The sequence below is a fragment of the Camelina sativa genome, chromosome 13, assembly GCF_030686135.1.
Source record: "Camelina sativa cultivar CO46 ecotype springtype chromosome 13, ASM3068613v1".
In the NCBI taxonomy this organism is placed as follows: domain Eukaryota; kingdom Viridiplantae; phylum Streptophyta; class Magnoliopsida; order Brassicales; family Brassicaceae; genus Camelina; species Camelina sativa.
The window spans coordinates 11,719,049-11,735,835 of record NC_141892.1 but is presented as its reverse complement, the minus strand read 5'-3'; the positions used below and the strand labels follow the sequence as shown (position 1 = coordinate 11,735,835).

Below are 16,787 nucleotides of genomic sequence, written 5' to 3'. Positions count from 1 at the left end.
TTTGAAATTTTCATTCAGGCCAATGCGATTAAATGCCCACTGATCATATAAGATAATCAAAACGGAAAAATACAAATAATATATATTCTTCAAACTTCTAAACTAATAACATTATAACTCATCTTTTAAGTAGTCTTATTCTTTTTGCATTAACATTACAACTCATCTTTCAAGCTCCATACATCTTTTATTTTCAACAGTCTTTGAAACTTGACTACTTAAGGTATCATACCTCTTTATTTGTAAGTTTGGATTTGAAACAATCCATCCCGTTTTTTTATTAAATATGAAATTTTACCAGTGATCCAATACTCACTAACAACCTAACAACCTAATAACATTCAACAACAACGGATAACATAAGCAATAACAGTAGTCCAACAAATAACTCCAATAATGAATAACCAAATACCAGCGTCTAACAATTCATAATGCAACAATGTCAAGAAGCAAATAGCCAACATCCTAACAATGTTATATGACCAACTTTAGTAACTTATCAGAAGTCCAATATTCGTCTTTCGGGTTGCCACCCTACATCGCGCCTCCGGATCGTCATCCGAAGTCGATATACTCACCATACTCACAAGCCACAAAGTATCAGAATATGGCAGTACTAGGAGAACCAAAGTCCCCCAAGAGTCGTTCAGAACCAAAGTCCCCCAAGAGTCGTTCAGGACCAACTGTCCTTAGAGCAAAAAATTCTGAACACGTTCGAGTCCTATCTCTAACCAGGTTTACTTCTCGTAGTTCATGTAAAACAACATAATGTCCTACCAATCACATATCCCCTCACTGGAATACATCATGAATAAACAAGGATCATCAAAATGCCACAAGGGCCGCCACAAAGGCCAACAAATGTCCTAAACCGGACCGCCTTAAAGGCCAAACAAATGTCCTAAAATCCATCAGGTAACTGATTTTTCATCAAGTAACCATGGATTTAACTTCTCAATTTATGCATACCACCGATTCTTTATGCATGCCAAACCATTTTAGTTCTCCTCATGACTCCATGCCATCTAACCAGACTATGCATGCAAGTCTATTTTAAATTGGGCTAGTTTACATGCATCCTATCAAGAATAACATGCAAAACAAGCAAAAAAAACAAGGATTGATACAAGAGCTTTAAGCTCATGCACCATCCACAAGCAACCACAACTCACAGTGATTTAAGCAGAAGATTGAATGATTCAGCTTCACTACACCACGGATCTAACAACACTCGTCCTTCTTCCTTAGACGTTAGCTCCAACAAACCTTCCTCTTTTTCCTTCTTAAGCGATCAAGTCTTTTTAGAGAGATTTTTTGTGTTTTCTTCAGGCTAAGAACTCACAAATAAGGCAGAGGGGTTGTATTTATAGGCCCCTAAGTCCGTTATCATGCAAGGACAAGTGGCAAATCGATCTGGACAAGTGTTGTGTAATTTGCATGTGACTACACGTGGCTCTACATGACCTGCAGGCGGCGCATGTGGCTCAAACGCGACAACAAGTGGCTATTAATCTCGACAAGTGATACTTCTCCTCCATCAAATGGTAAATTTTCCCCAAGAAGTGTCTTATTTCATCCCTTCCTTTAAATAGCCCATGACATTTCGAACTGTGGCCAGGATCTTCAATTCTTCTTTAAATTCCCGTCCCTTCTGCGTCCATTGATCCTCACGCAATGCTTCTCTTTGATCAGACACTAAGTCTTGATCATTTAGCTTATCTCATACTCTTACTTCTTCTTCGCGTTTTAGTGTACTTCCTCGACCACTTAGTGCGATCTTAGGAAAGTTGCTTTGATCATGTTGTTATAGTTTGGTTCTTTTTATCAGCCTAGTTCCCTTCTTTGTTAATTTCTTACGTCAAAATGCATTTGGTACATTCTATAGATTTCCCTTTGATAGCCCCTCGGTACAATGGTCCGTGGTGAATGGACCTCTTGTCTGCAGTGAACGGTCCTCTTGTCCATAGTGAATGGTCTTCTTGTCCACAGTGAACGGTCGACTAGTACATTGCCATTCCATTTCTACCGTTCAATCTACGACTTCTCTTATTTTTACCTCGACTGTTTCTCTTCTTAGTAGTTTTTAAGACTTTCCATCAATGAATTCCCCTTGACCATCAAAGATCCTCCCCGTTGGTCCGATGGTACACATCTAGTCATTGGCCATTGACCGTCTCTCAATCTATTGACATTTCCTAATAAGTCTCTTGGTTATTCCCCTTTAATTTCCCTTCTCCATCATTCTGAGTTCTTCTAGGCTTCCTCTTCAAAGTTTTTATTTTGGCCTTTATCCCCTAGTACGTGTCACTACACCGACCCAGTAATAATACGGCTTAATGTCACAGTACATCTTGGTCGCTTATGGATGAATATAGAACATTAGTCTTGGGAAAATGGTATAACCCGAATAAACCGACCCGAGAGAATTGAATGATTTGGTTATCGGCACCAAACAATTAGAAAGGGACAAACCGATCGACCAAATTAATTAGAGAATTCAGATGTCGGTTCGGGTATTGGACCCGATTGGTTTACCTAGCCCGAGATTATGCAGCCATATATAAGGGTACTAAGTTATTAACTTAACCCTAACTGTGTGCTCATTTCTTCTTTAGATTCGCCTCCTGCGAAACAAAAGAAGATTTTGCTCCTCTTGCAAAACCGAAGAAGCTTACGAATTCTTGAAAGTAAGCTTTTCTTCTTTGTTCTTTCTCTTTAATCAATACTTCTTTTTTCTTTGCTCTACCATTCATTCCTATGGATAATCTTTGATTTCGAATTGTAAACCCTATTTCGAGTTGGGGAATTTTAGATTTAGGGTTTAGACTTCGAAAGCATAGGTTGTCTCTACCACTCATTCCTCTGTAGTCTGGATAATCTTTGATTTCGAATTGTGAATCTTAACCCTAAAATTCTCCAAATCGATTTTGATTTGGGGAATTTCAGGGTTAGGGTTTAGACTTCAAAAGCAGAGGTTGTCTATTGTTGTTATGGGGTTATTGTGTCTGTTTATCGATTGTAACATATTACTTATTAGGGTTAAGGTTCAGTTTTTAAACTTCCAAATCAGTTTTGTATATGTGAGTTTTGTCTTTTGTGTATGGTCCTTGTGTTGTTTATGTATATCGATGTGAGTTTTGTCTTTGTTTATGGTCCTCTTGTTCCATTGTGTTGTGTATGTATATTGGTTGTAACATATAAGGGTTAGAGCTTTGTTTTTAAACTTTCAAATAAGTTCGTATATATGAGTTTTGTCTTTTGTTTATGGTCCTTGTGTTGTGTATATATATCGATGTGAGTTTTGTCTTTGTTTCTGGTCCTTGTGTTCTATTGTGTTGTGTATGTATATCGGTTGTAACATATTAAGGTTAGAGCTTGGTTTTTAAACTTTCAAATAAGTTTGTATATGTGAGTTTTGTCTTTTGTTTATGGTACTTGTTCTCTATTGTGTTGTGTATGTATATCGATGTGAGTTTAGTCTTTTGTTTATGGTCCTTGTGTTCTATTGTGTTGTATATGTATATTGGTTGTAACATATTAGGGTTAGAGCTTGGTTTTTAAACTTTCAAATAAGTTTGTATATGTGAGTTTTATATATGTGTGTACTTTTGTTAATCTGAATTTTGTGTATGTTTTGTTGATGAATGAAGAGCACAATGAGATGGACCCGCCACTTCAACATGAAAATACTGAAGAGGTTCTAACAGGAAACACTCGTAAATAACCTACCACTGCTTCTGCTAAATGACCAAGACCACGAAAGAAGAAGTATGTTAAAAGAGCGGTGATATGGGCAACATTTTCTGGAAAAGGATGATGTTTCTGGTAAGAGTTTTTGTATGTATTGCGCTGCATAGATTGGTTGTGATTCAAAAACAGCTGGAATTAATCATAATGATAGGCCACTTAGCTAGATGTAAACAGTACAAGGATTTTGATGAGAAGGAAAAACAGAAGGTGCTAAGTGGTGATAGTAATGGGAATCTGAAGGTTATCAAGTTTGATTCGTTTATGTTTAGGAAAACAGTTAATGAAATGGTTGTTGTCAATGAATTGCCATTTATTTTATCGAATCAGAGGGTTGGAAACGTTTTTGTTTCAATGTCTTACCTCTCTACAAGACAATATTGAGAAGGACTTGTAAAGAGAGACATTGTTGCACTCTATCTGGAAGAGAAAACAAATTTGAAGGGTGTCCCTGACTACAGAGATATGGACTTCTCCTACAACCTCTTGCAACTATATGGTGACCACAACGCACTGGATTAATGCTCAATAAATACAGATAAGAATCCTCAGTTTTAAGGTTGTGACGGATCATAAAGGAGATACCATTGCAGGACAGTTGATGGATTGCATTGAAATGGGATTTTGAAAAGGATTTCACAGTTACTGTTAATAACGCAAAGAACAATGAGGTGCGAAACAGGAAAGGTATGTAAGAGATGGTGAATTTCTACACATGTGTTGTTGTGCACACATACTAAATCTGATTGTTGGGGATGGTTTGAAGCAGGCAAATCCAAGTATAGTTGCCATAAGGAATGCAGTCAAGTATGTTAGGTCATCCTTCAGTAGGCTTAGATCTTTTTGCAATGAGGTGCAAAACAGGAAAGGTATGTAGAGGCAACTTGCCATTACATGTTATCACACGCTAAAATTCAACTTATATGATGATGACTGCTGCTATGAAGCTGAGGGTTGCATTTGAGAAAATAGCGAGTGAAGAAGCTGTACTGTGACTACTTCGAGGAAGTAGAAGAGAGGTCAAAATAAAAAAGGATTGGATCACCAACTTCAGTTGATTGGGAGAAAGCTGAAAGGTTGGTTAAATTTATGAAAGTATTATATAAGGGTACTTTGACATTCTCAGCTTCAAAGTCGGTAACTTTTACATTGTATTACAATGAAATTGTTGACATTGGGAGGAATCTAAATGATAAGGCTTCTAGTCCTATTGAGGAGATCCGAAAGAAAGCTTATGTAATGAGGCACAAGTTCGAGAAGTCCTGGGCCGGATTGCATAACATGAATCCTCTAGTGATTATGACCAGTGCCTTTGATCCTCGCAACAAAATGGAGTTTGCTTCCCTTTGCTTTGAACAACTCTATGGCAAGGACACAATAGAGAGTAAGAAACTTCAGTCTTTAGTTTCAAGTGCAATGAAGAGGTTGTATGAAGATTATAGTCTTAGGCTGAGTCAACCAGTAGAGGATGCTGGTCCTCCAGATTTTGAGCCTACGGTCATGTGTGAAATTTCATATGATGATGATTGTGAGTTGATGGGGTCACTTTACAGTCAGTTAGTTGGTTGTAAGAGAAGTGAAGATGGCAGCAATGAGTTACAGATCTCTTTGACAGAAAAAACTGAGGTAAGAGTTGAAAACAGTTTGGGTTATCTTACGATGTTCTCAGTTGGTGGAGGTGCAATAGTTCTAAGTTCCCAATCTTGTCAGAACTTGCTAGAGATGTTCTAGCAATTTAAGTCTCATCAGTGGCTTCTGAGTCGGCTTTTAGTACAAGTGGTCGAGTGTTGGACTCTTATAGGAGTTCCTTAACTCCTTACATGGTTGAGGTTTTGATATGTGCACAACAATGGCTAAATAATTCACATAAGTCAGAAGCACAAGTATCAAACTTGGTGTAAATGTTGGAAGAGGTTGAGTTTCTGGAATCTCTTGGTAAGTATCACTAAGTTTCTTTACTATGTTTTAATTTTTCAAATCTCTTTTGTAATTTCTTTTCTTTTCTTGTGTAGATTCTCGGAATTCAGTGGCAGCTCTTCCATGATTCTGCAAAGTATGGTACGTAGGTGTTTAGTTTTGTGTATGCTTACTTGTGTCTTGCATTGTTAAGGTCTAAGTCTATTTTCTAGTTTCTGATTATGTATTTGATTTACATTGTTAAGTTTATGTGTTATTTTGTTTCTTTATAGAATTGTTAAATCTTTTGTTATGGTTTTCATGGTGCACAAATAGATAGGAAGCTGCTCTTTTGCCTACTTTTGGATGCGGATTGGCAGCCTTAACAAAGGACTCGATACAACTGACTTGGTAGCTGTTTTTTTTCTCATGACCTGAATTTCCTGAAAACCGATTAACCCAACCCGTTTAACCCGTACAAACCGTTTGCCAAGGACTAGAGAACATGCTCGCATGAGCCTCCCTCAACATCTTCTATCTCAACACCTCATCCTTGGGCACACATATCCTATTGTGCACAATTATGGTACCATTGGAAGAGACTTGGTACTCTGAATCAACATCTCTAAAGATATTCACCAACCACACATCTTTCTCCTGAGCTAAACGCACCCTATTCAGAAGATCTGCTCGATCAGCCGCCTCCAAACCTAGCGGCTCATGAGAGACAGCACACAACCTCAATGCATTGATCTCTCCTAACACAGATTCCATATCCTGCTCCTTAGCCGAAGCCGCCCGCTTCTGATTTAGAGCATCTGCAACCAAGTTAGCCTTACCAGGGTTGTACCGCCCCCAAACCGTCCTATGGCCGGGAACCCCCAGAACGACCCTGGGACGCTACATGGAAACAATCACCATCGATCTGGTCAAGGTTCTAAAATGGAACTATACCCCTAGCCAGTGAACCGGTGCTATTCCCACCACTTTAGACATCACTTAGGATTGCTAACCATCATGATGCCCAATTGTTGAGCCGACTCGGACTAAGTCATTATCAGACATTACTCGTACTCAAGAATATATAAAACCGATTTCTTTCATTAAGTAAAAATATTCTGCAAAGTTGACAAAAGGACTTTTAGAGTTTGTGGCCAGGCATAGAGCCAAAAATATTATACATTTTTGGACATATGAAACATACTTTACTTTTCTTTACACAGGCACAAAACTACTATAGGCTCCTATCGTCCAACACGCCCTCTAGCTCCCCTCTACTGGTTACCTGGAGGGCAAAATACTATCATAAGTAATCTAATATTACTTAGTGAGTCTAAGGAGTCCCTACAGAGGATTAGATTCCCATTCCAACTGATGTGATCATGGATGGAGGTAAGGAGGAGAAGCTTGTAGTTGAGCTTGAACCTGAGGAACTAGTAGCTGAGCTTGAACACGAGGAGCTTGTAGCGGAGGAACCATTGCTTGTACCTGAAAGACCAATGACTAGAGCAAAGGCTAAGAAGCTAAGAAATGCACTAAATGGGTTTATTCAAGAGCTTATGGCCAAAGAGAGCATGGGAAAAACTATTGGGGAGTCCAGCCCACTTTGAGCCTAATTCAAGTCCAAGAAAGCCCAAAATAATCAATTTATTTTGTGGTCAAAGAGCAGTGACGAAAATAGAGTTCAACTCACCTTGGGAAGAACACCTTGGGAATGCAAACTTCAAGAGTTGGGTATTCATTCAACTATCTATCTTTATTGTGTTTTAGTTTCAAGAATAATATTTGGCTTTGTGACCAAGTTTTCTATCTCCTTATAAACACATGTAATCTCATTTGAGAAATCAATCAATTTTCCTTTTTGTTTTAAGAATCTATCTCTTTGTTCTTTGTCTAGAACATTTCTTTGTTTCTTGGTGTGTAATATCCAAGCAACAGCCTCCTTTTGCTGGACTAGTGTGTCATATCTAGCAGTGATTGGAGTTGGGAATATCAGCAGCCTTCCGTAACTGCTGTGCGACCCCTCAATCCATCAAATCTCCCTTGTTGCACCTTGCACCTTGGCGAGTTTCTATCCTTTCTAATCCGGCTGAGTGATCCTCAAATTTGTGCTTGGAGGAAATGTTGCACAAGGCGATTCTAATCAAACAACAAACCAAGAGGAAGGATTTCTTTAAACCTTCTTTTACTCCAAAACCAAGTTATCAAGATAAAGGTAAGTCTCCAACCCCATCAAATTCAGTTTTTAAGGCTAATGCTCATACTCGTCTTGATAAAGGAAAGGTAGTCGAGACCAACAATCGAGCAAGGGATATTCAGTGTTCCAAATGTCAAGGACCCTGACATTATGCCAGAAAATGTCCGAATCAAAAGGTAATGATCCTCCTAGACAATGGTGAAGTGGAGTCTGAGGACGATAAAGAAAAAGAGGAAGATCTTGGTCCAATCTTTGACGAAGAGAAACGGCAGTTTGAATATCCAACTCAAGGGACACTTCTGGTCACTTGGAGATCATTGAGCGTTCAGCCTAAGTCCAATGACCGAGAACAAAGGGAGAATCTCTTTCACTCTAGATGTTTTAGTTAAAGATAAGGTTTGTTCTTTGATCATTGACGGTGGAAGCTGTACTAATGTTGCTAGTGATACTTTTGTTAGGATGCTTGGACTTGAGACAAGACCTCATCCGCGAGCTTTTAAGCTGGAATGGTTGAATGAAATGGGTGAACAGTACGTCAGGGAGCAAGTCACGGTTTCTCTTACCATCGGCCGATATGAAGACGAGATCCTGTGCAATGTTCTTCCCATGGATGCAAGCCATATTCTTCTAGGACGACCTTGGCAGTTTGACATGAGGGCGATACATGATGGCTACACCAACTGGCATTCCTTTGAGCATAAAGGAAAGAAGATCACTCTGGTTTCTTTAACTCCGTTGAAGGTCCATCAAGACCAGGTACAATTGAAGAAAAGCCGAGACAAAGAAATTAAAACAGCAAAACCTGAGGAATTCTCAAATATCTTTCCAAAAGAGAACCCTAACGGTTTGCCGCCAATAAGAGGTATAGAACCCCAGATTGACTTCGTCCCAGGTGCGTCACTTCCAAACCGACCAGCTTACATGACTAATCCCGTGGAGACATTGGAGATTCAAAGGCAAGTTAATGAACTCATGGAGAAGGGACATATCAGAGAGAGCGTGAGCCCATATGTGCTCCCAGTCCCACTTGTTCCCAAAAAGGATTGTAGAGCATGTGTCTTGATTGTAGAGATATCAACAATCTCACGGTAAAGTATCAACATCGTATTTCTACTCAGCCTTGGCATGGTATTTATGTGGATTTTGTGCTTTGTTTGCCTAGAATTAGGACTGGTAATGATTCCATTTTTGTGGTTATTGATCGATAATCAAAAATGGCGCATTTAATATCTTGTCACAAAACTGATAATGCCTTGCATGTTGCTGAGTTGTTCTTCAAGGAAATTGTTCGTTTGCATGGAGTGCCTAAGTCAATTGTTTCAGATAGGGATACAAAGTTTTTGAGTTACTTCTGGAAAACTCTTTGGTCTAAACTAGGAACTAAGTTTTCTCCGTTCCAGATCATTTATAGCTTTAAACTTTTATCTCCATTGGATCTAACCCTTCTACCTTTAAGTGAAAGAGCTAGCTTGGATGGGCAAAAGAAAGCTGACCTTGTCAAAAAGATCAATGAGAAAGCATTAAAAAAACATTGAGGAGAAGACAAAGAAGTATGCAAAACAAGCTAACAAAGGAAGACGCAATATAGTATTTGAACCCGGAGACCAAATGTGGGTTCACTTGAGGAAAGAACGGTTTCCAGCTGAAAGGAAGTCAAAACTGATGCCTATAATCGATGGACCCTTTAAGATCAAAAGAAAGATCAATGACAATGCCTACAAACTTAATCTTCAAGGTAAGTACAATGTGAGTTCAAGCTTAAATGTTTCTTATTTAGTTCCTCTTGTGCCAGATGATCCAGATTTGAGGATAAATCATTTTCAAGAGGAGGGGGATGATGTGATCATGGATGGAGCTAAGGAGGAGGAGCTTGTAGCTGAGCTTGAACCTGAAGAACTAGTAGCTGAGCTTGAACCCGAGGAGCTTGTAGCGGAGGAACCATTGCTTGTACCTAAAGGACCAATGACTAGAGCAAAGGCTAAGAAGCTAAGAAATGCACTAAATGAGCTTATTCAAGAGCTTATGGCCAAAGAGAGCATGAGAAAAACTATTGGGGAGTCCAGCCCACTTTGAGCCTAATTCAAGTCCAAGAAAACCCAAAATAATGTGATCAAAAAGGAGTGTTTATAAAATTTAAAATTAATAATTAACTGTATATTTTGCTTAATTCCTTTTTCTATATGTTTTGTAATATTAATAAATTTAAATTAAAAATAAGTAAATAATATTATATTTTTGAATTTTATGAATATATATATATATATATATATATATATATATATATATATATATTTTGTAATTTTTGATAGTTATCTTTTTACATTATTAATATTTTTAAACAAAATATTTTATTTTTGCTGTAATCAAATTCTTTCTATTAAATATTAACTTTTACATATGTCAAAATCTGAAATTGATAATTTGATGGATGTCAAAATCTTGTTAGTGGCTAGTTTTTAAAACCCAACTTTATATAATAAGATTATGATAGGAGTTTGAAATCCAAAAATATAGCCTTATCATACATAAATATTAAGTACACACCTTAACATAATTCATAAACAAAAGATAATTATAAAATCAATTTCATCGTGACTATTTTTTTAAGTTACCGGGTCTACATATTGATTACAATAAGCAAATCCTTTTTTTCTTTCTTTCTGGTCAAAGTATTATCACACTCTCCATTCAATACTTATTACGTTATTAGTCAAAGTTAATAACAATATGAGTCACATAATATGTATATATAAGTAAAACAAAATGTCACATAATATGAGTCACATAATATGTATAGTCAAAGATTCGTATTTTTATTTACTTTATTAGGAAAAACTGATGTAATGCTAATTATATGTATATATAAGTAACATAGTGATTTCATTCTTGATGAAACTAAACAAAACAAAATGTCTTCAATAACTGAAATAGCTTTGGTTTTAAATCTCTTACATCTATTGTTTTCAAGAGCCTTAGTTCCTTCTAATCGAAGTGTGTTGCCTAGCAGTTCCTTCAAGGTTAGTGTTAATACGCCCAACTAAACTAATTCAGTGCTCTTGCTAGTTGCTAGGTATTTGACTTTTTTTTTTTAGAAATTCATACACATGTCCCCCTTATTATTTTAATCTATTTTCAAAATCACCTCTATTTTTTTGTCGTTGGCAGATAGGTGAAAATGCTACATATAATTGCATAGATATTAATAAGCAACCAGGACTTGATCATCCTTTGCTACAAAATCACACAATCCAGATGCATTGACATATAAAAAGTCCATTTCTTATGTGATTTTGAATTTACTTTTATAAAATGTGATTTTAAATTTGACATACAAGTATTCTTTACAAGATGAAACCTTCAGTTTCAAGACATGAATTAAGGAATCAGATTGACAACAACAAATCATATTCAAAGAAAAAAGGATGTCCAAGTGGAACTGTTCCTATTTTGGGAATCTCAAATGAATACAATCCAAAACACAACTTTTTGCCGAGAAGTATTTCCATCCGCTAACAGTCAACGATCCTAAAACACATGTAAACATTTAACTTTCTCCTTATACATTAGATCTAGTTATGTTTTATATGTATTTCAAGTATTATTCTGTATACATGTCAATAAAACTGGTTCTTGGTAGGTTGTTGGAGTAAGGTCACGTGTTGGTCCATATCGTGGTGTTGAAGCTTGGTATAATGGATATACGCTGAATATCGGAAAAGACCAGGCTTCATATAGTGAAATATATATAGGTAGTTGGTTGAATAACCAAGTCAATTTTATCCAAGCGGGTTATATTGTAAGTTCTACATTTTATTGTTTTTTTTTTGTAAAATTCATTTAAGTATTGAAAGTCGTTTTAACAGATAAATCCAAGTTTCTTTGGCACCAGACAACTTTGGACATATGGATATTTTAAGGTGTACATGTGAACTTTTTATTTTTTAGTTTTCCTTAAAGTATTTATACTTAATCCTTAAATAAAATAAAATATGAATAATAAACATGATTTCGACAGGGTAAAGATGGAAAAGGATGTTACAATACATCATGTGATGAGTTTATTCAGGTATCAAGGAGAATTCCCATAGTCCAACCCATAAACCTTAACCCTGGAGTCCCTGATTGGACATGTTGGTCCATCCATCAGGTATTTCTTCGGGTTCTTTATGTATTTTCATCAAAATAAATTATGAATTTAGAAATTAATTATTTATGAGTCATATTAGTGATCGACATGTATTTGATTATATAATAACAGTTTGCTTTAACTAATGTTAGTAGCACATATTCTCTTTCGTTTTTACAAATTTTTTCATCTTTTGATGTATGAAAAAGGATAACGCAACAGGAAACTGGTGGCTTACGCAACTGATAAAAAATGCACCGAGCGTAGATATTGGATATTGGCCAAAAGAGCTATTTGACATTTTAAACAGTGGTGCTAATACAGTTGGAGTTGGATGTATAGTTCGTGCTTCCCATTCAGGTTCAAGTCCCCCGATGGGCAATGGTAATTTTCCAGTTGGAGGAGGCCGCACAGATTTAGCATTGTTTACAAAGATTGAAGCTTTGGATTCCAACTATAACAGTCATAAAATGAATTCTTTTCCTATGGAGATTTTGGTAGATAGTCCAAAATGTTATGCCATAAGAATTGGTAGAGTGAAACCATTTCATCGTACACGACTCGGTTTCTTTTTTAATTATGGTGGTACAGGAGGAAACTCTTGTTAAGTTTAATATTTTACATTGTAATCTTAAGACTTGGTACTTAATAAAACTTATTATGAATTAAAATGATGTACATTTGAGACAAGTTATTTCAAACTAAAAAAAAAAAAGTTGTGTTTGTTTGTTAATTTTGTTTGCTTTCTTTAGTATTTAAGATTGTATAATCGTATTTAGGTTTTTGGTTCTATGATTTAACTCAAGGTATACCGAGGAACAACTTATTTTTTTTACATAATATTAATTTAATCAATTTAATTAGATATGTCTATTATTCTAAAGTAAAAAAAAGAAGTATGCAAGAGTACATGATAGAGAACGTGATTCTAAAGTTATATGTATTTCTATTTTATGTTCTAGGATTATATTATTTCCTTTCTTATGTCTAAGGAGATGTCGTTATATATGAGCTCTTTAGCAAATGAATGGATTATCGAAGAACAGGTCTAGAACTTTTGGACGGCTGGGCCATTAGACACTATAAGAAATATGTATATTGTTAGGGCGAAAGAAATGCTACATAATGCTTTGACATCGGCAGTCATGATAGATACCCCATATATTATAGCGTTTTTGACATGCTTTGATAGATCCCCACATAACTCTATTTGAATGCTATATTACATTTTATCATTACACAAAACTAGTGCTATTCTATCGTTATATAAATTTTGTATATTTGAATCTTGTTTTGTATAATTTATTCAATTAGATTTAATTTAAAAAAAATTATATTTTATAAAATCATCCACATACATAACATTAAATATTATATTAACTAAAAGAAGTCTTACATAACATAAGTCTTACATAACAAAGTGTCAGCCTCAAAATAAAAATAAAACTAATTTCCTCTGTTTTGGTAGCCTCCGAGTCTTTGTTGTCATTCCAAAAACGAGAGTCTTCATTTATCTGAAAATCTTACAAGTATGATAGTAAATTTCTGCTTGTATGTACAAATTCTATCACTAAAATAATACAAAGCCTACAAAAATATGGGAATGGACCCACTTAACAACCACTTACCAATAGAGTCACACCAGAATCTGGTTGCAAACCAAATAGCAGCTGAAACAAAAAAAATATTTCATACTTTGCAGAAAAATGCTTAACAATATCTGAAATAGTTCTATAACATCTCTTAAAGAGAAATAGCGTCAAACAAAACTCAGATTTCTCACACAAAAAAAAAAAAATCATTAGCGTCATGCTTCAAACGACTAAAAGCAAAAAAGGGAAAGCAAAGAAACACAGATCTTAGATCAACCAGAGAACACCTCAAACAAGCATAAGGAATATATGACATATAAACAAAAATGGTGAATAAGAAAGCAGAGATGTGAGCAAAACACCAAAACGCTACAAAAAAGTGAATGACATTGATCTACAAATTAACAACAGCAAAAGGACACAAACCCACAGATCCAAACGCAAAGGGACACAAATCCACAAATCCAAAAGATTCACAAACACAAATCAACAAATCCAATTTGAATTAATACACTTATACTCACCCTAAGAAGATGATTTTTACCTCAACTCATCTCGACTTCGGCCGGTTGCCTATCGTCATTGTAAATCCTTTTGTATAAAGACGAGATTCTATTCCATAAATACCAGAGGTCGGCGACGAGGATGATGATGCCAACTATGACGAGGATGATGATGTAAAAGATCCCCGGAGAAACGGAATCTTTTACATCAGGCCTGTCGTCTAATCCCATAAATCTACACAAATAAACGAAAAAAATAATTTAGTTGAAAAAAAAAAAAAAAAGAAATAATTAGTTGTATATGTGTTAAAAGAAATCGTTTTAAGATTGATGTTGGGTGAAAATTTCACAAAGTTCAGTTAGATTCTGGTTACTAGGAGACGCCTTAGGAGGATGCATCTATGTGTTATATAGTCTATTGAAGCTTCAGGTTAAAGGTTGAAATTCAAGTAATGGAATTGCAGGTGGAGTAAGCTAGAAACTTGGTAAAGATAGCTGTTGGGTTCAAGACAGTTTTATGACTATGAAGGTTTCAGGTTCTATTTGAAGATGTCTTGGCTGCAAGTTTAGTCTCTGGGTTAGGTATCAGGTTCAATCTGAACTAGTCGACTGTTTATGACATTGATAGTTAACAGAACAAGTAATTATTTTAATCGGAGACATTGATTTACAACAAGTTGAAAACTATGTTTTTTTTTTTTTAATTTTGCATTTAAAGAAAATATTACTATGTTTTGCTATGATTCTGCTTTTGTTTTACTACAATTCTGCTTTTGTTTTGCTAGGAAGGTTTTGGTTTTTTTTTCCTTCCTATATTGTCCTATAAATATAGTTCATCCAGTATTTTCATTTTTCCAATATCTAAACTAGTATTTTTTAAATACATTTTTAAAACAAATCTCATTTTCTAAAGAATTACAATATATGTTATTGTTTATATGCATATCCAAACAATTTAATTAATTCTCTCTACTATCCATATAAATAAACAAAATTAAAAGTTTTGAATTATCCATATAATGTTCCACAATTAATAATATAGATATTTAGAAGATTTTGTCATTCTTTAAAATTATGATTCTCCTACCATTTTTGTTTGATTTTTTTATTGTTTTAAATAAACATATGATACATAAAGTTAATAACAATATAAATTTTTTCCTTCACATATTGTGATTCTAATTTTTTTAAATGTACAAGACTTTAGGGGTAAAAAATATAGAAGCTATGACAAAAAAAAATTAAAAAGCCATAGGAACTTAAAATAGTTAACTGCCGTTAGAAACCATTGGCGAACCATTGAGATAGAAGTCTCCTGCAACCTTTGCGATATGAACGGGCGAGAAGGGTGTCCCTAACACTGCGATCAATTTGGGAGCAAACTGCAGAGGAACTAGAGATGATGCCGTCGTGAAGCCTGCAATTTCTTTCCTTCCACAACATGTATATAGTGGCCTGAACTGCTATACCTTTTAAAGTGGTGGAGAGATTTGGTGATTTGGACAGTAACCAGGTGATCAGGGTGGACCAGTTGACGAAGATACAAGGGTGCTGGTTGAGCCTAGACATGATCTTGTGCCAAACCTCTTCAGAGAACGGGCAATGTAACAGAAGGTGATCTCGGGTTTCTGGCTGAGAATTACAGAGGAGGCACTCGGAAGGGATATTCATTCCCCAAGATAAAAGCCTTGCTCTGACCGGAAGGCGGTCCAGATTAGCAATCCAAAAATTAAAAGCATGCTTGGGAACTGAGTGTTTGAACCAAACTGCTTTGGTCCAGCATTTCGTATCTTCAGTAGGTCTGAGGTGATTCCAAGTTTTCTTAGTTGAAAAGAAAGAGGATGATTCATTACCGGCCACCCAGTGGTAAGTATCTTTGCCTCGAGTGATGGTTGGAGGAGGTATGCTAAGTAGTGCATTACGGAGAGTTATCACCAAGGGGTTCCTGGACCTACTCGAGGGTAACCTCCAGCCTTGGCTCAAACAGGCCTCTGCAACCACCGCGTCAAATGGGATACCTAGTTGGATAGGACCAGTGTTCCCTAGATATTCACTGAGAATTCCTAGAGGAGACCAGGCATCAAACCAGAAGTTGGCTGTGCGACCATCACCTATCTCGCACCGGAGTAGGGAACTGATCAGGGGTTTCAGTTTAAGTAGAGAACACCAAACCCAACTTGAATTGCTGCACACTGTCGCAGTCCAGTAGTTTCCTCTTTTAAGATGATGCTCCTTCATCCAAGCAACCCACAAAGAACCACTGTTTGTGAATAGGGACCAGATAAGTTTCAGATTAAGGACTTTGTTCCACATAAGCAGGTTCCTTAACCCGAGACCACCTTCTGATTTTGGGAAGCAGATCTTGTCCCACGAGACCTTGGCATGAGTATGCTTAGTGATATCCCCAGACCAAAGAAAACTATTACAGAGCTTCTCAATTGCTTTGATACATCCTTTAGGCAATGCAAATGCTGTCATCCAGAAATTAACTAACCCATAGATCACAGAGGAAATAAGTTGTAGTCTTCCTGCGAATGATAAGGTTTTAACAGCCCAATTGTTAAACCTAGCCGCAATCTTATCAGTGAGGGGTGAGTAATCAGATTTCTTGAGTTTTCTGGGAAGTAGAGGAAGCCCAAGATATCTGATAGGATACTCACCAGCCTTGAAGCCCAGACCAGATATAGAATGGGATATGTTCTGACAGAGGCCAGCATGGAATAACT

At 36.2% G+C, this 16,787-nt stretch overlaps 1 protein-coding gene, 1 long non-coding RNA gene and 1 pseudogene across 5 annotated transcripts; 2 read left to right on the top strand and 1 right to left on the bottom strand.

The window, feature by feature from the left end:
* The first annotated feature begins 8,179 nt into the window (after positions 1-8,179).
* On the top strand, positions 8,180-8,932 carry LOC147929415 (uncharacterized). The gene has a single exon (XM_087480603.1). The coding sequence runs from the start codon at positions 8,180-8,182 to the stop codon at positions 8,930-8,932; it is 753 nt and encodes a 250-aa protein (XP_087336729.1).
* Positions 8,933-10,749: 1,817 nt separating this feature from the next.
* LOC104738187 (protein neprosin-like) lies at positions 10,750-12,637 on the top strand (annotated as a pseudogene).
* A 686-nt stretch (positions 12,638-13,323) lies between these two features.
* Positions 13,324-14,714, bottom strand: LOC104736563 (uncharacterized). Of its 4 annotated transcripts, none has more exons than XR_015577405.1 (4): positions 14,436-14,714; positions 14,083-14,296; positions 13,595-13,636; positions 13,324-13,480 (listed from the first exon to the last, which is right to left on the bottom strand). It is a non-coding gene; the product is annotated as an uncharacterized LOC104736563 (long non-coding RNA). The 4 variants fall into 4 exon arrangements; XR_015577404.1 differs by having other exon boundaries at positions 14,103-14,296; XR_759588.2 differs by having other exon boundaries at positions 14,083-14,714.
* Positions 14,715-16,787: the final 2,073 nt, after the last annotated feature.

What these genes read in the sequence shown, in the direction of transcription:
- LOC147929415 (XM_087480603.1), top strand. Translation starts at nt 8,180, where the DNA reads ATGACCGAGAACAAAGGGAGAATCTCTTTCACTCTAGATGTTTTAGTT.